General features: G+C 38.7%; 1 protein-coding gene across 5 annotated transcripts in view; it reads right to left on the bottom strand.

Moving 5' to 3' along the window:
- LOC125225432 (obscurin) overlaps positions 1 to 24,793 on the bottom strand; it is a 174,448-nt gene that overhangs the window by 13,531 nt on the left and 136,124 nt on the right. For all 5 annotated transcript variants that reach the window (XM_048129162.1, XM_048129159.1, XM_048129161.1 and 2 more), the window contains 18 exons: positions 24,323 to 24,512; positions 23,722 to 23,815; positions 23,324 to 23,411; positions 22,661 to 22,887; positions 22,078 to 22,253; positions 21,259 to 21,437; positions 20,535 to 20,660; positions 20,180 to 20,337; positions 18,266 to 18,387; positions 17,838 to 18,016; positions 17,032 to 17,228; positions 16,376 to 16,534; positions 14,109 to 14,353; positions 13,330 to 13,455; positions 12,254 to 12,429; positions 1,899 to 2,086; positions 717 to 1,213; positions 136 to 373 (listed from right to left, as the gene is read on the bottom strand). In XM_048129162.1, coding sequence (XP_047985119.1) covers positions 136 to 373; positions 717 to 1,213; positions 1,899 to 2,086; positions 12,254 to 12,429; positions 13,330 to 13,455; positions 14,109 to 14,353; positions 16,376 to 16,534; positions 17,032 to 17,228; positions 17,838 to 18,016; positions 18,266 to 18,387; positions 20,180 to 20,337; positions 20,535 to 20,660; positions 21,259 to 21,437; positions 22,078 to 22,253; positions 22,661 to 22,887; positions 23,324 to 23,411; positions 23,722 to 23,815; positions 24,323 to 24,512 — 3,365 coding nt within the window. The remainder of the gene's footprint in view (positions 1 to 135; positions 374 to 716; positions 1,214 to 1,898; positions 2,087 to 12,253; positions 12,430 to 13,329; positions 13,456 to 14,108; positions 14,354 to 16,375; positions 16,535 to 17,031; positions 17,229 to 17,837; positions 18,017 to 18,265; positions 18,388 to 20,179; positions 20,338 to 20,534; positions 20,661 to 21,258; positions 21,438 to 22,077; positions 22,254 to 22,660; positions 22,888 to 23,323; positions 23,412 to 23,721; positions 23,816 to 24,322; positions 24,513 to 24,793) is intronic.

The following is a 24,793-nucleotide window of genomic DNA, read 5'->3' on the forward strand; positions in this document are numbered from 1 at the left end:
CAGTCCTTATACCACTTGATCTCAGGATACGGTACTCCAGTAACCTTAGCCTCGATCCTGGCACCACGGCGTTGCAGCGCAACAGTTTCTTCAGACCATTACAACATGGAGTGGCTGATAGCAAAGTCGACATACCTTGATCCTGGAGCTCTCTGCAAGCGGCTGCCAGTCCTTATACCACTTGATCTCAGGATACGGTACTCCAGTGACCCTAGCCTCGATCCTGGCACTGCGGCGTTGTAGCGCGACAGTTTCTTCAGGCCGTTTGATAAAGGTGGGGTACTCGGCTACTTGGAGACGAACTCGTTGGCGAGTTTGGCCGTGCTCGTTAGTGGCTACAGCTTCGTAGTAACCCTCGTCACGTTCCAGCATTCTGGAAAATTTATAAAATTCAATTATAGAAGAGGTGGAGTGAACTCATTCTCAGATTTTGTTCCAATCAGGTATTTAGAAAGCTGGTGACAATTTTCACGGGCGGTTCATGAAGTTTGAGTTAAGTAGGTATCAGAAAATGTAAACTATTGCGAGTTTTTGTGTCACGATCATAAACAGATAGAGGCTGATAAAAGAGGAGGCCAGTAAAAAAGACCCAAGAATTTATCTTTCCCTTATTAGCTATACTGCCTACTCCAAAAAATCCCAAGTAATTTGCTAAACAAGCTATCCTGCAATAGAAGAAAGAAGACGGAAGACAATTTTCATTCCACATTACTTACTTGTTGATAAATAGTGTAGCCTGCCCATTCCTTGTATAACTCCAATCGAATCGGCCCCCAATCTCAATCGGCTCATCATTGAAGTAATACGTCATCGTCGGCTTCGGGTATCCATACACGAACCAGAACAGATTCACATTATGTCCCTTCACACCGTACTGGCAATCATGTTCTTGGCGTAAGAATCTCGGTGCTTGAGCGTATCCGTCATGCGGTGGTCGTTCAATATCGAAGTCTTTAGGGAAGTAGGGGGATGTTTCTGGTCGGAAATCAATGCCAGGTTCTAAGTAAGGTATGAACTTAGGAGGGTCGGGCTCGAGTTTGGCGCGATGGGTGATAGCGTAGGGGGAGGGATCGGAGACGCCATATTTGTTTTCGACGCGGATGCGGAACTTGTAGTCGCGGAACGGCTCGAGGTTGCTGATGTCACAGACGCAGGAGCGAAGGCCGGTGCGGGCGGTGAACCAGTCGCCGTCGGGTTGCTCGCACATTTCCACCTGAGGACATAGGCATATGGTTTATTTTCTGACTCACTTGTGTACTTTTTAAAAGAGGTTAGTTGATATAAGCCCGAATCTTGCAAAAGGGTTCCATTAATATGAAGATTTAGATCGCTATTGGACCGATCTCTTGAGTGAGATTCGAGAGACAGTCCGAAAGACGATCCAGAGACGTGCAGATTATTATGAAAGACACACGAATCACAAAGTGGTTTATGATAAAACAATGGAAGCATAGCAATTCTTTGTCTGGTTGCTAACAAAGAACCGCTGACGCCTTGCGCGATAGATGACTTCTAAGACAGATAACGAAAGTAGATTCAAGCGATTACCTGAGCAATTGCTGTTAAGTTTGTACATTTGGATCACGTCTCCGATTTTGATACAAATTGGTAGGTTGATAGAGTCCATGATGCGGAGCAAGATCCACTAGGTTTCCCAAAATGTCCTAGGTTGATTGTATGAAACTTTCCTTTGTTGTTACCGAAAATGTATAAAAATCTGGTAAAAAAAAGGAAGGTTTCATACAAACTTTATAGCATTTTGGGAAACCTAGTGGATCTTGCTCAGCATCATGGACTCTGTCAGCCTACCAATTTTTATCAAAATCGGAGACGTGATCCAAATGTACAAACTTAACGGGAATTGCTCACCTACTACTAGTATGATATTGGTTTCATACCTGGTAGGTGACAGGGAACCGTGGCCCGTGCGGAATGGACGGTTTCCATGACAACGTGAGTTTCCGATCGGTCATGCGCGAGATGATAGGCTTGTCAGCCAGCGGCATGGGAACGCCGGTCTTCTTCATCTTGTCGAAGTCTGAGTACTGGTCTCCAATTGGCTTCTTGCTTTGGCGAGGCTCCAATGCTGTTAAAAAGATGACATGACATGTTTAAGTTCACAGTATTTATGATTAGGGTGGCGGAAAAACGAAGCTTACAAAGAAGCAATATAAAGATTTTTCTCAAGTGAAACTCACATTTGATTCCATAGGTTTGTAAATACATACCCATATAGGTATACTTATTGTAGCTGAATGGTTTACGATTTTATTTTTTAGAACTCCACCATGTATCCACCATGTATGAGACTACTAAAAAACAAGTTGAGGAGCACATACAGGCTTTTAATAAATTGCTGCTAGAAAATAGAGATTTGGAGGAGCGGTGTAAGGCATTATTAAATGGAAAACATTGTAATTGTGGCCAAATGCCACCAGCAAAGATTATTCAAGCCGATGTGGCCCACGACACAACTAGGCATGCGGCAGTAGTTAAACAGCCCCCTAGAGCAGTCAGTAAGACAGTTGTTTTTTCAGATCAGATTGGGTTAGGAATGGGCCCATTATTGAGCTACCAGTTAGAGCAACAAGTGACAAATTACTGTTATCAAAACATTACTTTGTCTCATTTATGTGACCTTATTTCAAAGGGATGTTATGATAGCAGTACTACATTAGTAATTTTATTAGGAAATAGTCTTAATGTAGATAAGCTTAGCATAGATAAATTGATGTCCACACTAAATGTTATTGAAAAATCTGGTGTGGGGAAAATTATATTATGTGCACTACCTTATGCAGAAAATGTATCATATGACTATAATTGTAAGATAGCTTACTATAATTCTTTAATGTACCATGCCATAGCTGTTAATAAAAAGTACCATTTCTTTGACTTAAATAAATTCATTGAACGCTTCATGCTAGCTTCACGGAAGGTATTTTTGCCAAAGAAATTATTTGTATATTTAGTGGAGTTATTGGCCTTCAATATTGAGCCAAATAGATGTAATAGTGTTATATATAAGTCTCAGTCAGCTGACAAAGCCAAGGACCCCATGCCTCATTTAAACTAGATTGTAAGACAGCGGAAAAACACCTGAGTATGAACGTTGTTCACCAGAATATTCAGGGTTTTTCCAGCAAAGAATTAGAAGTAGGATTATTTTTAGATAGTAATAGTGTTGAAGTTATGTGTATTACTGAACATTGGTTGAAACAAGAACAGTTGATATTTGATTATGTTAATTTTAAATTAGCTAGTTTTTTTGCCAGAAAATCTGCTGCTCATGGTGGCTCCCTTATTATTGTTAAAAATTCTATGAAGTGTAAAGAGCGCAAAGATGTTGTAAAATATTCCATAGAAAGAACTATAGAAATTTCATGTGTTGAATTAGACAGATATATTATTGTATGTGTTTATAGACCACCATCAGCTGACTTCAGCATATTTGAATCTACAATGGAAAATGTTCTGAATTTAGTATGCAAGGGCCAAAAACATGTTATTGTATGTGGAGATTTTAATGTTAACTTGCTCGAGTCATCTAGTAATACTGTTAAAATGTTCTGTTTGTTTAAATCATTTAATTTATTTAATTTATTTATTGAACCTACTCGGGTAGGTGTGACTAGTGCAACATGCCTAGATAATATTTTTTGTAACTGTGAATGTACAGATAAGAAATTATTTAACTGTTTTCATTCCGATCACAGCGGCCAAAGGGCAGCTTTCTTAAACGTTATTCATGATACTCCACAAACAATAACATATAGACCCATTACTGGATCTCGCTTGGAATCATTCAAAAATGAAATTCAACATAGTTTGTCTATAATACCATTTTCGCATTATGACTGTAATCATTTGTATCAAGATGTTTTCAATGTAATTCTTAATCAATTTAATAACAATTTCAAAGTGAAATCTATTAGTGGGTCAAAAGTTAAAACAAAGTTTAGTGAATGGGCTACTGTAGGTATTCACAAAAGTAGAAAAAGACTTTATGAACTTTATGGTGAGAGAGAGCTGAACAAGAATTCAGAATTCCTGGACTATGTAAGAAACTACTCAAGAATCTTCAAGAAAGTGTGTTTAACTGCTAAGAAAAACTTTATTAGTTCTAAATTGAAAGTGTCGGACAACAAAGTGAAAACAACTTGGAGTATTATAAATAAAGAAGCTGGTAAATGTAAACAAATCGCTCCTTGAAAAACATAGTGACACTATCCAAAAACAATAGGTTTTTAGTTAACAACGCCATCTAGGTCGCGCGTTCATAACGAACGCAATGCAAAGACACCTATCAATTTAGCTTGCTTAGAGGCGACAGGGGGCGCTAATGTCACTATGGCGAATAGTGGGAATAGACGCGTGGGGGACGGGAACAATGTCATGTTTGCATTAATGACCTGGACGCCGATCAAAATGTAGTGAACTCTAAGACGAAAGTTGTCATTTTGTGTTTAGTGACGGTGTTCCGCGAGATTGAATGGTAAGTATGACAATTTTCTTATGGAACATTGTATCAATCCTAAAAGTGTCACTTTGAACTTGTAATAACTATTCAATATTGAGTTTCATTTTAAAGTAACAGTGTCATTTTTGCTATAATGACACTAGTACTTTAACAATTCTAAACGTTTTGAGATAGGTATAGTGACACTGTGCACGTAATGACGGTTTGGCTTTAAACTATTAGGCTTAATGCAGGTTAAAAATAAAGTTGTACTGTACTTTTACTTAAAATGACGTTATGGTCTTAACTCGCTAAAAAGAATTTGCATGAATGAATCGTCATTGTCTGTTTAGTGTCATTTTTAACCGACTTCAAAAAAGGAGGAGGTTCTCAATTCGACTGAATGTTTTTTTTTTTTTTTTTTTTTTATTTTTTGTATGTATGTTACTCGATATCTCCGAGAATCGTGGACCGATTTTCAAAATTTTTTTTTTTTGATCGAACCAGTATAACCCCGAGATGGTCCCATTGGCACCAAGTCAGGGTCTGATGATGGGATCCTGGAGAAATCGAGGGAACTCTTCAAATGTTATAGGCACATGTAATGTTTTTAGTCTATTTTTCAAAGGTACACCAGTATTTACGTCTGATGGTAATAATTTTATGTGGCTGAGCTGATGATGGAAGGTCAACTCCTCAATGGTTAGGAGTTAAAGGATAATTCTTTCACTACTGTACATGTATTCGGACTGATACATATAATATCACTAGGAACCACTAAAAATCAACAAATAAATAAACTTTTTAACAAAAAATAAAACCGCCTTCAAAATATCAGCGCGTTACAAAACACGGAGAAACTAAAAAGCCAAAAATAATAAACCTTTCAATTCAGATTTCTTATCGTATTGCAATAAGCTAAACATCCAAATTATAAACAAATCAATTATTTTTGGAGTCGGTACCAGCCTGTGTATGGTTGGGTGGGGCAAACAGGCAATAGCAAGGCGACGAACAGGTCTGGTACCGACTACAAAAATAATTGATTTGTTTATAATTTGGATGTTTAGCTTATTGCAATACGATAAGAAATCTGAATTGAAAGGTTTATTATTTTTGGCTTTTTAGTTTCTCCGTGTTTTGTAACGCGCTTATTTTTGAAGGCGGTTTTATTTTTTGTTAAAAAGTTTATTTTTGATTGTATGAATTACCATAATTACGCTTGTAAAGAAATGGAATACTGCTGTTATGAGTTTAAAGCCACTTTAACTGGTAATGGTAGCTTTAAACGCGTTGACTGATTATTGTCACTTTAAGTTTTATGTCATGCTTTGCGGTAACTAAAATTACAAAACAGTTAATGATTAATTACCTTCTAGACATATTACGTTTAATACCATTGTTCCATTTAAGTTTAGCACATAAACCTACACAATTTTGATAAAATCCTATGAAAAAGACATTTTAATCTATTAAAATGTCTTTTTCATAGGATTATTTATTAACATACCTACAAACAGCGCTAATAAAAATGAAGGTTATTTTTTGTATAATCATTTTTTACGAAGTAATTGCTATTTTTGTGATCTACAAGACACAATTATTAATTTAAGATACAATATAAAAACTATGATTGCTAGTGGATAAATTTCTTGTGCATTAATATAATTAAATTATTAGCCATAAATAAGTATATTTGTTTGTTACAGTAAAAAATGGCTCAACGATATTCAAGGCTCAAAAATTCAAAGCAATCATCAATAGTATAAACACACCAGCATCTACAGATCACCTATTTGCTACATCGCCACGAGCATGCACATTTCAAGCGGCCGACTAAACTTCGCATAAGTTAGGGTATACCACGTCGTCAAAAAAAAATCGCACCTCGCGCAAAATCGTTTCAAGCAAAAATATCTCTAATCTTATTGACTGTAATGTCTGTAATCTATCAATATTTGTATCATTTCAAAGTACAATTAAAGCCCTTTAAGAGAAAATGTGTACAACTTTCTTAAAAACAATAATCGCCAATCTGCCGTGGTTCAAAAAAAAGGTATTGATGCGATTTTAATGGGACTCTATTAGGTGTGCTACCCCAGACGGTTTTAAAAGAAGCTGTAAAGGTGTCATGTGGATCTTTTGCACTCCAAAGGTCACCGTGGACGAACGCCTGCAGAAAAAAAAAACCTTGAAGGCAATAGGGGTAAAACACCAGAAAAAGCAGCTCAAGTGGTGGTACTACTCCTAAACGGACTACGACAATAGCAAGTTGCTGAACGCCTAAGCATAATCCGTTTCCGGGTGCAACGAGTCTTGTTGGGGTTTCTGGAGACCAGTAGCTACATTAGGAGGCCTGGATCTGAGAGAAGACGCTGCACCACCGCTAGAGACGACCGGTACATTGCATCGGCCTCTTTGCGGAACCGCTGTCTTATCGCTCCTGAGCTGCAGATACTACTTAGAACAGCTCGAAGAACTGTAGTGAGTGTCTCCATGATCAGAAGAAGATTGATGGAGAAGAAAATGTTACCCCGAAGAGCTGACAGGGGCTACCAATTGAAGTCAGAGCCAATACCCCAATCGAATTGCCATAAGGCTTAAGAATTGGACGTTGCAGCAATAGAGGAAAGTTCTGTTCCCCAACGAGACGAAAGAGATCATTTATACTAACTATAGACGCAAAAGGGTGTACAGGAGTCAAGGAGAGCAGTTTACACCAGTCTTCACCGAAGAAACAGTCAGTTACGTGCATGTTCTGGGGCGGCATTTCCATCGACGGCAAAACGGAACTCGTCTGTGTTTCCCGCACTGGCTGTGGTCGGTTTGAGGGGTCCTTAACTGCAGGCAGTTACATTATGGAGATCTTAGAAGAACGTATGGTCTCGTACGCTGAGTTTTTTGGACCTGATTTCCAATTCATGCACGTCTACGCCCGTTGCCATACTGCCTTGATAGTGCGGGACTCCCTGCATGAGGTCGGAATGCACCGTAATGGAGTGGCAGCAACGAGCCCCGACCTGAACCCCATCGAACATCTCTGGGATGAGTTAAAACGGCTTGTTTGGTCACGGGATCCTGCTCCAGCCACCCTCAACGAGCTGGAAGCCGTAGTTATTGAGGAATGGGAAAATATTCCTCAAAAACTGATCGTAACACTGATCAGCCCCTCTAGCACAACAAACTTGTCTTGTCGCGCGCGAGTCCATACTTGAAGTCGTGCTTGATGTATGGACTCGCGCGCGACAAGGCAAGTTGTGCTAAAAGGTCTGGTCCATAACTGATCGCATGGAAGCTACACGAAGGGCCAGAGGGAGGAACACTGGGTTTTAAGGTTAGTTTTAAGTCATTTTTTTCGATATTTGTTGATTTTATTGCGTTTGATTTGTTTTTTAAATTTAACCTGAATGCACTTTGGTTACTTTTTCCTGACAATTTTAATTTTTTGTATAAAATGTCATGAATTTTATGTATATTAAAATAAATTTTGTATTACTAACGCAAATTTCAAGACTGAAAGTGATTTTTGTTTCTAATATTTTTTTAGTTATATTTTATTGTTTCAGAGGGCAAGCCAGGAGAGTTTACACTAGTTTTTAAGGGCAGTAATGCTAAATAGATACAGGGTTTGAGACCGAATGTCATTTAATTCAATAAATTTTAATGTATATACATAAAAGGTGGTTTGATTGCTAATTATTCATTGAAATAAAAGGTACATTTCATAAAAAAATGGCTATAGTGTCATTTTTCCACAAAGTAAAACGAAGATATAAAATTGTCATGTGTCCCTAAACAAAAATAAATGGAAAAGTGTCACTACCATTTTTTTTAAGCTTAATTATCTTAGAAACAAAATAAAAAAAATACAATTTACTATTATATCTATCAGGTTTAGTCACAAAACTATCAAGAACTGCCAAAAAAATTACAAGTTTGTTGTAAAAATGGCAATTTTTGACAATTCAAAAATTTCAAAACTTTAAACCATTGTACCCAAAAAAGACGTTTTTCATTTAATGACACTGTGTTTTTCAAGGAGCGAAATAGTGTCGAACAGCGATGTTGCCTCGGCATTCGAAGATTATTTCTCAAATATAGCCGTTAACACCACAAAATGTTTACATTCTTCTGCGGCTCAAGCCCATTCATTACTTTGTGCTAATGTTAAGAAATGTAATAATTCATTTGAATTTAGTCAAGTAGACTCTGTAAATATTGTTAAAACATTCAAGTCACTCAATTTAAAGAAAACGGAAGACTTATGGGGAACATCAGTTAAAGTAATTAGTCATGTCATAGATATAATAGCACCTTACTTGGCCGTAATATATAATATTTCAATTTCACAAGGCACCTTTCCAGATCTTATGAAATGTAGCAAAGTCATACCGCTTTTTAAATCGGGTGATTCGAGTGATATAACCAATTTCCGTCCCATATCAATACTTCCTGTACTAAGTAAAGTCTTTGAGAAGCTAATGTTAAATGATCTACTGGGACACTTCAACAGACATAGATTACTTACAAGCAAACAGTTCGGTTTCACAAGGGGCCGTTCCACGACCGATGCTGCTTCGGTACTCATTAAACATATATATAATTTTTGGGAAAATTCTTGTGATGCAATTGGCATATTTTGTGATCTTTCAAAAGCCTTTGATTGTGTGGATCATGGAACGCTCATTTTGAAATTAGAACACTATGGTTTGTCTATAAATGCCCTAAACTTTATGTCTTCTTACCTTAGCAATAGAACACAAACAGGCCCCGTAGCCGAATGGCATTTCTCCGACGCCAAACGAAAGCGATACGCCGCTGGCTCTGTCGCGCCAATACGCAAGCGCGATAGAGATAGATATCTACTAGCGCTTCGTTTCGTGAGCGATTGTGCCATTCGGCTAGCCACCCTGTAGTTGTTAACAAAACTCGCTCTAGCGGGACTGTAGTCCAATTAGGAGTGCCACAAGGCTCAATTTTAGGTCCATTCCTGTTTTTGGTTTATATAAATGATTTGCCATATATAGTAAAAAACTTTTGTGAAATAGTACTTTTTGCTGATGATACATCACTGCTTTTTAATGTTGACCGAAAATCTACGGATTACAATGTAATTAATAGCACGTTAGCTGATGTACTGCAGTGGTTTACTGTCAACAATTTACTTCTTAATTCTAAGAAAACCAAATGTATTCGATTTTCTCTGCCGAATGTTAAACCAATCGATACAAAAATACTTTTGAATGATGAATGCTTAGAGATGGTAGATACAACACTGTTCCTTGGTTTAACATTGGACAAAAATCTACAATGGAGTCCTCATATAAAGAAACTAGCAAGCAAATTAAGTTCAGCCGCATACGCCGTTAGGAGAATCAGGCAACTGACTAATGTTGAGACAGCTCGCCTAGTGTATCATAGTTATTTTCACAGTGTAATGTCATACGGTATTCTGGTTTGGGGCAAAGCAGCTGACATACAGACTATCTTTGTATTACAAAAGAGAGCCATTCGTTCTATTTACAACTTAGGAACACGTGAATCAGTAAGAGAACTCTTCAAAGAAATTAATATCTTAACTGTAGCTTCCCAATACATTTATGATAGTATAATTTATGTTGTTAAGAATTTAGACTGTTTCACTAAGAATTCTGATATCCATAATTATAACACTAGAAACAAAAATAAGCTTGCCATAAAGAAGTTTCGTGTCCGTAAAGTACAGAAGTCATTTGTTGGGCAATGCATTCATTTTTATAATAAGTTACCTGACACTGCTTTGAGATTACCCCTCCCAGCTCTTAAGAACTACTTAAAAAAAACATTGATGTTAAAGGCTTATTACAGAGTCGAGGACTATTTGACAGACAAACATGCATGGCCCGAACCAGAAACTACAAAAAACGAATAGCAATTAAAATAATTGTATTATGTATAGAGGACACAGTTCAGATAAGAAAGCACATCAAATATTTTATATTTTATGTTGTGTAGGTAAATTACATATTTAATGATATTGAGATTCATATTATCTTTTTCTTCTGTGACAATTTGATATGTTTTCTCTGAAGAAGAACGACGTATTATTAAGCAATAATATAATTTATTGAAATTAATTTCCATAGAGTACCTAGTCTGTTCATATTCTTTGATGAATACTTTTGCATGTTAAATTGTATCTTGTTATTTAATGCATGTTAATTATAAGATGTAATGTTTTGAAAAGAAGTTGCCCGCCGAGTTTCTTGCCGGTCCCATAGTGGATACCCCCCACCCAACTGAGGGGGGACTGAAATCTTCTCGAGGCTGAGGCGTAGGGTTAGAGCCGGCGTAGCTTTATTTGACGTTCATATGCGCATTGTAATATGCCTACTTGAAAAATAAATATTTCATTTTCATTTTCAACTAAACTATCTGTGGACCACTGCGGTCTTGTAGTAGGAGGTAGGGCATAGGGAATGATATTCCGCCTTGCACAGCACAGCGGATATCGTCTCGCTCTAATCTAGAGCAGAGCCCAACTGGGGTAGTACCTCCGCCTTACAGAAGACCGCAGCCAAATAGCACCTAGGCCCTACTCATAGTGTTGTCTTCCTACCGGTGACTAAGGCTGCCAGAGCTCAACGAGGGTGCGGTATGCTGACGACGGGAGGACTTACGGTACTAATTTGTTCCGTCTATTGTCCTTTGAGTCGTCGGCAACCCGAACCCTCCTTGGAACTTGTACACTCCTTTTTGCTGTGTCCTTTTATCTTATACTTAATACAGCAAAAGGGAGTGTACAAGTTTCTAATGGGGTGACAACGCGCCTGTGACACTCTTTGAGTTGCAGGCGTCCATAGGTTACGGTGACCGCTTTCCATCAGGCGGACCGTATGTTTGTTTGCCACCGACGTAGTATAAATAATTTTTAAGAAAAAAAAAACCGCCTTCCTTTGGGGTTCTGGTGATAAATACTTTCAAATGTTGGATTATGTTATCAATTCGTCTGTATATTTTTTAATGTTTGTTATTCGATATCTCTGTCATTTCTGAACCAATTTTGAAATCTGGATGATTCTGAAGTACTTACAGATGAGAATGATTATCAGAACGGAACTCTAACCAGGGGCGGCTCACTCTTCAGTTCCACTGCACCAAATGTCACTGTTCTGGACGTAAGTGCATGCTGTTCTTATAAAAATACCAAAGTCATTATAAGTGTGCCTTTCAGATTTGAGGAGTTCCGTTCTGACCATCATCAGCAATTCCACTGCACCAAATATCACTGTTATGGACGTAAGTGCATGCTGTTCTTATAAAAATACCAAAGTCACTATAAGTGTGCCGTTCAGATTTGAGGAGTTCCATTCTGACCATCATCAGGAGTTCCACTGCACCAAATGTCACTGTTCCGTACGTAAATGCATGCTGTTCCTTTAAAAACACAAAAATCACCATATGTATGCCTTTCAGATTTGAGGAGTTCCCTCGATTTCTCCAGGATCCCATCATCAGAACTTGGTTCTGAGAAAAATGGGACCAATCTGTATGCATATACATTCAATTAAAAAAAAATTCAAAATCGGTCTAGTGACGACGGAGATATCGAGGAACAAACATTAAAAAAAAAAAAAACATACAGACGACTTGATAACCCCTTCCTTTGAGATTTGGAAGGCGGTTAAAAATCGAGTAAATGCGCTTTCATTACAAGAGTTGAAGTGAGAAGACGTTTTCATTTCAGTGCTGTCTAATGGCTGAATACCAGGGTCTAGAAACTTCTTTATGCCTTCTTTCTAAAGCCAAACTTACTGTCATAAGTGAGCTGCGCGGTGCAGGAATCCTCTCCATGAGGATTGAAGATGCGGCACTTGTAAGTGCCACAATCGCTGGGATCAATACCGCTGATGGTCAGACGGAGCAGGCCGGTGGTTTCCTTGTCCATACGGATGCGTTCGCAAGGGAACAGCTTCTCGTCGTTACGGAACCTGAAGAAAACATGAAAGTTATTTTAGAATTTAGTACTAAATTAACTTGAGCTTTTGAGAACTCAATACTACTTAACTAGACCTCTGACTTAGACAGTCACAATTTTGTAATAAATTTTACGAATTGGTGGATAACCTTGTGGAACACTTTCGAGGTTGTTAAGAGTGCAATAAAAAAAATAAAAAATGTTTATTTTCTTTCACAATTTTCATCTTAAAGCTAGTGATTGGAACCACCTTTTAAGCTTTATTATAGCTTGTGCCAGGAGGTACCGCTCTTCCATTTCTGAAGATTGTTACCAAATATTGTGCTACTAAAGTATTTAAATGTAACCTCTTAAACAATGTTTCTAAACTATGAAATTTAAAACTAGGTACTTAAAATTACTGAGCCAGAAATATACAAGAGCATTCAAAATCCATACTTCAAAGCCGGTCAATATAAAATCAGGCAAAATCAGGCAAAATCCCTCGTGTGTGCGTGTGTGTGTGTGTGTTTGTTTGTGTGTAGTATTTTAAACTGGATATGTTAGTAGAGTAAGTAATTCTTCAGTTTCCTCATATGTTTGTGTCATAAGCCAAGCCGGTAGCCAATAAATAATGAAGTTAATTTTCAGATCTTACGTAGTATCAAATGAAGTAAAACCTGGCCAGTGAGCTACGCTACAACTTCGCCGTTGTCGTCACTTTCCATAAGGTCAATCACTGGTACTGGTCAATTTATTAAAAAAAAACTATTTTCTTCATACTATTTTCAACTGTCACCGCATATAGTATAACAGAGCCCTCTTGATAATAGTCGTATAGGTACTTTCTTCTGGTCAGGCTTTGTACGTGTTACTGGCATAAGGAAGTCACAATAGATCAGTAATTAGGGTTTTATAGACTGAATAGACTCACCATTCAACGTCAGGGTCTGGGGTGCCGGTGGCACAAGCGGTGAATTTGGCGCCCATGCCACGGTATACTTCGCAATCGCCGATCTTCTTCAAGAACGCTGGTGGCTCGATCTTCTGCCTCTTGCCACTGTAAATAGTTATTAAGAATTACCTTCAAGAACTGACCAAGTGGAAATCAATTCGGTTCCAAGGATCCTTAAGATTTAGGGCGTAAAAAATCACTAAACCCACAGGAGAACCCTTTAACCCCAAATAACCACAGTAAGTGTAATAAAGAGTGCTATCGTATAGCATGGGCACTCCCTGCTTCCCGATGAAAGTGCCGCCCACCCGCTCTCAGTTACCTCACAGTTACCGCCTGTCAAGAACGCGACCAGTCGACCTGTCTTATCTCAAGTTATCTCACTCGTACAAGCATAGTACGCGTTCAGCTAGGAAGATATTATGCGGACGTCCGCCGTCGCGCGACCGTGGACGCGGATCTAGACAATGAATATACACTTAACCGTTCAAACTATCGGTCGTCGGCCGTGGACGTGGCCTTGAACGCACGGGCATCCGATCGAAATCTGGCTCGCTGGATGTTTTGGTCAGCCGAAGCCACGTCCCGAAGACCGTGCACACTGATCGGTCGTGGTTGCGGTCGCGCGACCGCGGACGCCCGCGTAGTATGTTCCTAGCTTTCGCCTACACGAGCTTAGACTGTATACGTTGGAACTCGCTTCTTTCATATATTTGATCGCCATTGTGGTCAAGCAATCAATTTAAAGGTATACTCACATCTTATCAACTACTTCTAAAGCCGCCTCACACGAAGCCTCTCCCTCTCTGTTCTTCGCAACACATTTGAACGTCCCTGAGTCCCCAAGCTCCAGATTCCTCACGTATAGACAGCAAGCATCTCCGTCTCTCTTCATGTGGTACTTTTCAGATTCGTAAATGGGGGATCCGTTCTTGTACCAGGATATTTCTGGGGCGGGGACGCCGGTGACGCGAGCGGGGAATTTCGCGTCGAAGGTTGGAAGCTGTTGAAAGATTGTAAATTAGTTCTTAACCCCCGACGCAAAAACGACAGGGTGTTATTATAAGTTTGACGTGTCTGTCTGTTTGTTTGTCTGTCTGTCTGTCTGTTTGTGTGTGTGTCTGTCTGTGTGGCATCGTAGCTCCCGAACGGATCAACCGATTTATATTTGTGTTTGAAAGCTGAGTTAGTCGGGAGTCTTCTTAGCCATGTTTCATAAAAATCGGTCCACTATATGTCGCGGTAGGGGGTTTTTTCAAAATTTTAATTTTGTGGTTAGGTTAGGTTGGGTTACCTTATGTAGGTTTGAGACTTTCGTGCAGATTAGTGAATTTTATTTTATTTCCCTTTTTAAAATTTGCCCTAGTAGCAACAGTTAAGTTAGATAAATAACCTATAGACAATTAGACACTGTTAAGTATAAGGAAATTTTATTATTTTAGTAGTGTAGGTATCTACTCGTAACATTCATAAATAATACTACGACATAATAACCTAGCATCTGAAAAATAACTTAGCATACAAAATTAAATGAAATTATGAAATGATTATTTAGATGAAGTTTAAGTGCGTTTCCACATTATCCGATCCGATATCGGATGTCGGAAGGATTTCAAATGCAAAAACCAAAGATGGCGGCTTCAATGTATGGAATATCGGTGTACATCCGATATCGGATCGGATAATGTGAAAGCGCACTAAGTAGGAATGTAGAGCACATTAAATTTGTGAAATGCGAACGTTAGTCGTTTAATTTCCGAACCATCTATATTCAGGAAGTATTGAAGAAATATCTCTCTTTGTTTCCTTCAGTGAATAATAAGAGACCAACGGAATACATTTTCTCATGCGAAATAATAATTCTAACACCGAATCCAACAACACATACAAAGTGACACTAGAATGTCAGGTTCTCTCAATGATTTGAGACCCCACGCTAGCTAAGTGCGGGTTGGGGACTCCAGAGAACCAGTAAACCATCTGACCTGTTCTATATCGGCGTACTGCGATAAGGATAGTGGCTGGAAAACCCGCATTATCATTTTTTATTTGTACATGCGTAACAATTATTTTGAAGGAATAATAGTTATTTGCTATACAAGGGGGCAAAGTTGTATTTTAACGCCGAGTGTGAAATTGAAAAACGAGCAAGTGAAAGGATTCTATAGTTGAACCACGAGCGAAGCGAGTGGTTCGAGAATAGAATCCTGAACTTGCGAGTTTTTTAACACACGAGAAGTAAAATACATTTGCACCCGAGTGTAACACAAAACTTTTCCCCTCACTATAGCGAGGAAACTACAACGCAAAAAATGCGTTTATCACTGCTTCCAATAGTTCCACAGGTGGCAAATCATCTTTATTACTAGATTCACCTACTTTTATCAATTTTAAAGCAGTTAATTTGACTTTATTCAAGATCAAATTACTTTACCCACTAGTGGATAAAATGCGTTTTTACCCGCTGGTATTAAAGGACAAAACACGTGTTTCCGAGCTAGTGAGGGGAAAATATTTTAACATCCTTGTTCATAACTTCTCAACATCTTCTTCGAGATACTTCTATAGATAGACTATACATATAATATATTTCTAGAGATTAATGATTTTCCTTTTGATATTTTATCGTGAAATAAATTTATTGATCTGTGACCGCTGTGCAATTGTCGTCACATCCAAACAAATGATGCAGATTTATACAAAGCTTTATGTGGCCAATTATATCATCACTCAAAAATACACGTTGTTAATCTTCTACCATTTTGGTGTTTACATATTTGACCATGAAATAAAACAACCGATAATCTACGACAAATCAAACACTTCTTGAGATTAAGAATTGTTATTGATTGTGATTGATAAATATTCTTCAAGGTCCGATTGAAGAATAATTATCTCTATCAATCAATGAAAGGAATTGGAGAAGTAAAATTCAAATAAACGGTTTCAACTGAAGTAAGAGAAACATAATACCAAAAAGCTATTAGATTAACTATCCATACAAACAAATGCTATTAACCCTCACCTGCTGCAAGTCGGTAAACTTCTGCGAGAACCTCGGAGGCTGGTAGACCTTGCGGACATCGATCTTGCCCTGCGTGGCGTCTTCGCCCAGAGGGTTGACGAGTTTCACGGCGTACACGCCGGCATCCGGGAGCTCCATGTCTGAGATCTCCAGACCGACCTGAAGAAAAAAAGAGAAGCAGTAAGAGAAGAGTTCTACAGTTTTATTGCTGACTTTTCTTCCGATCATAATATTACCACGATTTCAGAATAGAAAGCTCTCACTAGGAGTAGATTTATTTGCAGGTATTAAATGCTGAACCTAAAATACTCTTAGTCTACTAATATATAACTATGGAGTTATTTATATCCATGAAGTTCGCAAATATTTTAGTGGCTAAATATATATTGCTAAAGGATAAAAGTTGATATTCACCCGTTTGCCCTCGCAAGTAAGCTGTATCTTACTAGGCTTGGCTGTATAGGGTTGCCAATGAAGGGGACCGTGCTGTGGGGCTTGGCCTGAAGCCTGTATTTACTCGTTTGCCATTTCGCAAGTGAGCTGAATCTTCACACTAGGTTTCAAAGGCTCGCCATTCTTGGTCCATGAGACTTCAGGGATAGGGTTGCCAACAAAGGGTTTAAAGATGTGAGGCTTAGACTGAAACCTGTATTTACCCGTTTGCCGTCGCAAGTGAGCTGAATCTTCTCACTAGGCTTCAATGGCTCGCCGTCTTTGGTCCACGTGACTTCAGGGATAGGGTTGCCAACGAACGGCGCGCTGATGCTGAAGGGTTGTCCCTCTTCGGCTGTGACGTCGCGCAGACCATGGATGAACTGAGGGCGCTCTTGTGGGGATGAGTCGTCTTGACGGCCTAGAGATAGAAAGCAGAGTGGACTATAGAATGATCCTGTAAGATTGTTCCATGTCAGAAAGTACCTAAATTCATAGATCGTTCTTAAGCGATAAGACCACCTGTTGTTACCTCCGTTTGATTGTTTTTATTTCTTGTGCATTACTTATGAACTATGTATAGAATAGAACAGAATAGAATTTTTATTGCTCTCATGTTGGTGTACAGATCTTACACTAGGTACAATAGTTACATAGCAACATGATACCCTACAGGGTATTGCAATATGGTACACATAATATATTAAAAAAGAAACAAGCATCTTATAACTAAAGTACTTAATCCTAAATATAAAAATCCTGCCTATTTCCTGTATGTACCTAAGTAAAACAATATAGTGTATTTATTTATTTAATTATCTTGGAATAGTACTCATTTGCGTTGAATAACTCTTGTAAGGTGTAAAAGCTGTGCTCGATTAAGTAGGTTTTTAGTTTGTTAACAAATTTTGCGTAAGTTTGCTCTTCAGTTATATATTGGGGGAGGCAATTATAAATCCTAATAGTCATTACATGAGGGCTTTTATTGTATTTATGTAAGAGTATTGTATTGTAAATTCTGGTTACTCACTAGCAACACTAAGTTTCGCGTTGCTGGCAGACTGTCCCTGGTCATTAACGGCGATGACACCATAGTCACCGCCATCTTCTGCAGTAGCCTTGTCGATCAAAAGAGCGTGGGTACCATCCGGTTGCGCCACGATTTTGATGTGGGTGCCGTCTGGGACGATCTCTTTGCCGTTATGGGTCCTGAGAAAGAAATATACATTCTAGACACAGAAACTGACAATTCAGGTCGACAGACTTGACTGTCAGCATGCTATAACAGTCATGTTTTTAGAAAAAGACCATGATTGATGAATTAATACGGAATAGAAAAAAGAGCTAGAATTATGGTCTTGGCCAAGAATAATGACAAACGGCCTAGGTGTAAACCCACCGTAACATTGTTATTTTTAATTGTGCTGATGGTGATTATTTGACATCATAATTACATACCATTTGATGGTTGGTGGCGGATGTCCAAGGACTTTCACCTCCATCCTCACAGGGAAACCTTCGATGACCTTCGTCGGTTGCAGCTCCGCAATAAATGCTGGCTTCTTCTCCTTTTGTGCAACCTTTAAGGAAAGATAAGTCATTAAATATTGGAAGAGGACAATAGTTTTGGAGTTTTGGCAGGTACACTCTTTACGGCGAATATTAGTTACAGATGAAGGTCGACCTTGAAATGAATAATTTGAAAAGTTCGGCAGTACGTAGCACCTGAGATAATGTGATGATTGGAAGAAGGTTCACGTCTAAGTAAACATATTCAAAATGCCATTTCTTTAATTCGTGCATCACAAAATCCATCCATAATTGGAATGAAAGTCTAAATGCTAAACTCAAGACAACGTAAATATTTTTTCCCCTCACTAGCTCGGAAACACGTGTTTTGTCCTTTAATACCAGCGGGTAAAAACGCATTTTATCCACTAGTGGGTAAAGTAATTTGACCTTGAATAAAGTCAAATGAACTGCTTTAAAATTGATAAAAGTAGGTGAATCTAGTAATAAGGATGATTTACCACCTGTGGAACTACTGGAAACAGTGATAAACGCATTTTTTGCGTTGTAATTTCCTCGCTATAGTGAGGAGAAAAGTTTTGTGTTACACACGGGTGCAAATGTATTTTACTTCTCGTGTGTTAAAAAACTCGCAAGTTCAGGATTCTATTCTCGAACCACTCGCTTCGCTCGTGGTTCAACTATAGAATCCCTTCACTTGCTCGTTTTTCAATTCCACACTCTGCGTTAAAATACAACTTTGCCCCGTTGTATAACAAATAACTATTACCTACCTATTACAATCTCAAGCCATACATAATCAGATGTTATACCGTATATTATTGCGGTATGTATTTGTAACAAGATTTTGTTTTTGTTCTGAGCAAAATATACCTCCGTCGCTTGCGTCCATGCCCAATGCCGAATTTTTAGAGGTTTTTCAGAATTCGCCGTGTTCACAATCATAAGGACTTCTGGCGATCTAACTCATCTCCAATAAGGTAATCAACACTAAGTTGCTAAGGTTAAGTTGCAGACATCAGCAATGGGTGCCGAAGGTACCTCAACCACCGCCTTAGAACTGATCTGTCCAAAAATGTTGGTGACAGTAATGCTGTAGATGCCAGCATCTTCTAGTTCACAGCTATCAGCTACAACCAGACCGATTAGACCATGATTCTGCCCAATTTTACCCTGCAGGGTGAAATTTGCTGATCAAATCAATCCATCTAGGATAAAGTACCATTATAATTTTGGTATCTAAGTACCTACTTATAAAATGCTTATCTCCTCCTTGACTCTAAAAAAGTGATAATTTGATGCTGCCATTTGAATCATCAATTTTCAACTTGCAGTAACATCGAGGTTAAAAAGAATTGTCTATAAGAATGCTAGCAGATGCCAACAATTTAGACTCGTAACTGTTTTCTATCAGCCTGATGACATATTGGCTTTATTATTTGGCTTACCATCAGGTGTGATCGTGGTCAAACGTCTACCTATTCATAAATTAAAAAAAATTGAGTCTATTAGCTTTTTTTCTCCAAAATGTTTAATGGTCTACTTAGTCTGTATTCCAGTCCACAAATAGTAAGTAGACATACAACTTTAATCCATCCAAGAAAAAACAGGATGCGACTTATGACAATTACCTTTAACATCGCTTCTGTAGTTTGTGCAGTTACTTACCCTCAACTCAACTTTAACCTGAATTCTGATTTCTCCGAGATTTAGCGTGTTGGTGACGGTGAGACTATAATATACTCCAAGCAATCACGAGACGATAGATAAGTATTGTTAAAATAACGTATCTGCAGGTGATCTGTTGTTGCAATATCCACATAAGTTTCTCCAGATGCTTACCTCAACCTTGGCTTTAGAGCTGATGTCTCCAAGTTTATTGGTGACAGTCAGACTGTAAACACCAGCGTCCTCAGGTTTGCAACTGTCTACCACCAGACCAATAACGCCTCCCGGCTGGTTGATGAAGTTGATCGCTTGAGATGGACGGATCGGGTGACCTGAAAATGATTTCCTTTTAAAAAGGGGACTGCTAACTGATTAACAAAAGTTAAAGAGCATCTGTATTTTTCAACGCCGGTTTCCAACACATCGTATGGGAGGAGATGGAAAAGAGGCAAAAGGAAGCAGATATCATACTGTCCAAAAGATTCTGTCAGTTTTTGTGAGGTGTCAGAGAAATGAAGGCACTACTGACCATCCTTGAACCACTTGACTTCGGGCGCAGGGAATGCCATGACTTGAGCTTCGAGCTTCAACGGTTGTCCAACCACGGCTTTCACGTCTTCCAACTCCTTGCTGAAGGAGGGTTTGCGAGGCGTGGCTGTAAAAAAGAAACGGTTAGTTAATCGATGATTTTATAACATAGACTCTGTTCGGAAAGAGAAGTCGTGAAACCTATGGGGTCCAATACGTTCCACGACTCTTCTCTTTCCGAACAGACTCTAACAAGCAGACGGATCGCTTGATGACAAGCAATAATCGTCTACTATGGGACACAAAAAGATTTAAAGGTGTATTGTTAGTCTTTAAAATGATGGTATAGGTACGCTTTTTTTAAGGTTTCAAGGTTTATTGCTTCTGAAACACCGAAGGTGACAGTTCATTCCTTAGCTGAGTTTTTGGAGACAGTTGAGGACTATCAAAATAATAAGATGTGAAGTTGGAAATGTTTTCTCGTATAGACGATGTAAAACCGTTGGTTTTGGTCTATAGGATATCTTTAGGATTTACTTACGATTGTTCAATTGTTACTATTGTCCGATGCTTAGTTTGACTCAGCCTATATATTTTACATGGCTTATGACCGCATTCAGTGGAGACACGCTACATGTGGTTGCGATCCTCAACATTGAGGGAATGAGGAGGAAGAAGAAGATAGTTTGCACGTTTGAAGAAGACAAGATATAGGATTTACTTACGATTGACAGCGACAGCGCAAAGCGCAGAGTCGTCTCCATTAGGATTGGTGATCACTAGTTTGTAAGCCCCGCAGTCTGATGGCGTCACTTGCTCGATGGTCAGTTTGACCGTACCGTCGGGTAGGGCGACTTGTTTTATGCGGGAGTCTGAGGGAGATAGCTCGATGCCATCTTTGTACCTGAAAAAATGAATGGCAAAATGTGTTTACTCGAATTATTCAGTCAAGTTGATAAAATTACCAGAGGACCTACCTAAGATTCCAATCATTTGTGGCGTAGAGAACGAAATGGTTATCATGATCTCCATCCAGAGTACATCTCAGAATTCTTCTGCCTGTAGATGCACACTAGTGTTTTAGAGCAGATATACCAGATTTCTACACATTTTCGGTAACAAAAAAGGAAAGTTTCATACAAACTACCTGGGATATTTTGGGAGACCTAGTGGATCTTGCTCAGCATCATGGACTCTGTCAGCCTACCAATTTTCATCAAAATCGGAGACGTGATCCAAATGTACAAACTTTTCGTGAATTGCTGTTACTCGCTACTAACTAGTCTAACTACCTTTAATTTTATTACTTATTCTAATTGTATTGATGAGAAAAAGACGACTCAAGCATTATTTAAACTACGAGTTCAACAGGAATATACACAGAAGCAACAAGTCAAAACTCACCATTTGGTGGTGGGAGTCATCTTACTTGACCTTGAGTTCCAAAGGCTCGCCTTAATCCACATTCTGCTTTTCCAGTCTGATTGGGAACCCCCTGGATAGAACCGTTCGAAAATACAACTTTTTTAATATTTCTCACTTACCACTTAGCAGATGGAATAGGGCTGCCATCCAGCTTGGCCTTAAGTTCTAACGGCTCGCCTTCGTCCACATCCTTCTGTCTCTCCAGCCTGTGTGCGAACCCTGGCGATGACTGCGCGAGGGTGATGGGCGCTTCGCAGAACGCTTCTCCTGCCAAGCTTACGGCGCGGACCTTGTACTGGATTAAAAAAATAAACAAGTTTTTCATCAATTATAAGAACAACATCATCATCATTCATCCATCATCATTCATCATCATCATTTGGTAGATTGTCGTTAAGTCGTTGCAACAAGGTTTACAAAAAGTTAGTTAGTCAGCGTTAACTAAAGAATCTCGGACTTTCGACTGCGTGCAGTACAGCGAATATGTTGGAATTGTTGGGCTACGTCACTGTCAGAGAAGTCATGTCAGCAATGAATCCTTCTTTGAAGGATTGAGCATCGAGTTTGTGCACCCCGTAGATACAAACCCGAATATCTTAAGTACGAGTATGAGGGCGCCTAAGGCGCCTGGCTTTAATCCACATATTTACGTTGGGCTACGTCACTGTTAGAAATCAATCTAGTAAATCATTCTATTCTTACCTTGCCAGAGTCACTAGAATCAAAGTCCTTAATCTCCAACTCGCTATCCACTTGTCCCCCAACTTCCGTTGTAATCTTATGCCTCTCATCATTCTTGATCTCCTGTCCGTCCTTGAACCAGTGGACTTCAGGTTTGGGCACGCCGTCACATCGGACCTTGAGGGTGACAGTCTCGTGGTCTTTGACTGTCTGCTTTTGCAGTGGCTTGGTGAAGACGGGCTCTCCAGCTAGATAATGATAGATGAATTATTTGTAAGTAGATCGTGTTGGTCATGAAAACGCGGCTTGACACGTTATGTCAACTTTGAATTAAATGTTAGATATGACAAATCGTACTTGACACGAACTATGTTATGGTTATGGCATAGATGCTTTAACTGACAATAAGGCAAATTACGCTTGATTAATTTCTCGTATAAAATACGAAAGTATAGGTAGGTATAGATATATACTTATAAACAAAAGAGAATGGATTGTTCATCGTCGCAATTTTGTGTCCACTTTAATTGCCTACAAGATCTTGCTTATTCATTCCTCTTCTTTACTAAAGAGTGTTTACCATGTTTTAGTTTAAATAAGTATGACGATCAACCCCCCCACCCTCGTTTCATCCTCAAGGGATACAAGTAATTCTCATTCAACCAGTGGTATGAAAATACTTACTGTGCACAGTCAGAGTGGCGTTTGCGGTTGTCTCTCCAAACTCGTTGGTAGCAGTCAGCGTGTATTTACCACCATCAGCCACTCCCACCTACACAAATAATTAATTACATTTTAATCCTTATTACTGCAAACTAAAAAAAAAAAAAATCTGGTAAAATACTTCTCTGAGTATTCGTATTGGTAAAAGTATAAAAGGGGGAAAATGGCAATGAAAAACAAAGTAAACAAAGAATTGTACAACAATTCAAAAATAAAGAAGTAGTAAAGTGTTGTTTTTGGTTTCTAGGCCTTTAATTAAAATATGGTTTTGTCTATTGACAAGATAACAATTTACTACGAGGATCAGATTTGAGTACTAAACAATAGATAGAATTAAGGATGTAGAAGAGAATGCTGACCTTTTTAATGGTAAGTTGGAAGTTCTCAGTTAAACGGTCTTCAACGATATCGATGTTCTTCAAGGACGGCAGTATTACAACACCATCTTTGCTCCTGTAATAAAATAAGTTTTTTTTGCAAAAAAATCATTTTTGCAACAAGCTTTTATCGCCGACTGTACCTTTCTTTCAACAGTCATCTACTCTTCGAGACGTTTCTAAAAACCCTATACTAGATATGGGGATACGACGTTTCATAAGTAACAAGCTTCCACGTTTTGACCCAAACTAACACACTAACAAGGCAAGTTGAATAAAAGCTTGTAATATATGACGAGAGGATCTAGACACGCGGTAGCGTGTCAAGCCAAGTTCAAGTAACAGAACTGGCGAGCAGCACCGTGTGTTATATTACACGAACCATTTGGAGCCACTTTTGCTCCCTCATAACTCAAAAACTATTTGACATAAACGTGTCAAATTTGGCTCATATATTGAAACTTGCGAGATACATTTGTGCTTCAAATTTTATAAACACATCTCAAACGGTTATTTAGATAATAACTGGGTGATTTATATAGAAGGAGCCTTTCATTACTATAATTATATTGTATCAACTTACCATTTCACCTCTGCGATGGGGTTGGCATGAATACAGGCTACAAATGTGATCTGCTCGAAGGGCGTAGTGGTGATGTCCTTGAGACCCTCAATTTCTGGGCGCAGCAGGATGTCCAGTCGAGCTGAGCTCTCGCCGACTCCGTACTGGTTCTTGGCTTGGATGGTGTAGACACCGGTGTCGGAGTGACGACCTGGGGAGAAGAAGTTGATCGGTAAGCAGATAAAGTCGACGGAAAAATAACGGATAAAATCCTTATCATGCATTCAATAAAATTTACTTAGAATCAGTTAATCCACGGATCATAATCAGAGATGGTCCACAATACAAAGCAGGGAGCTATGAATCATCCCGTATATACAATATTGCTGAATGATATGCAATGAATAAAAGGAGGAGTCTGGCTAGAAGTGTAGTACTAGGTGTAAAAGGTTAGTTAAATCCTAACCTCACAATAATGTTTTAAACAAAACT

The sequence above is a fragment of the Leguminivora glycinivorella genome, chromosome 4 (genome assembly GCF_023078275.1).
Source record: "Leguminivora glycinivorella isolate SPB_JAAS2020 chromosome 4, LegGlyc_1.1, whole genome shotgun sequence".
Lineage (NCBI taxonomy): Eukaryota > Metazoa > Arthropoda > Insecta > Lepidoptera > Tortricidae > Leguminivora > Leguminivora glycinivorella.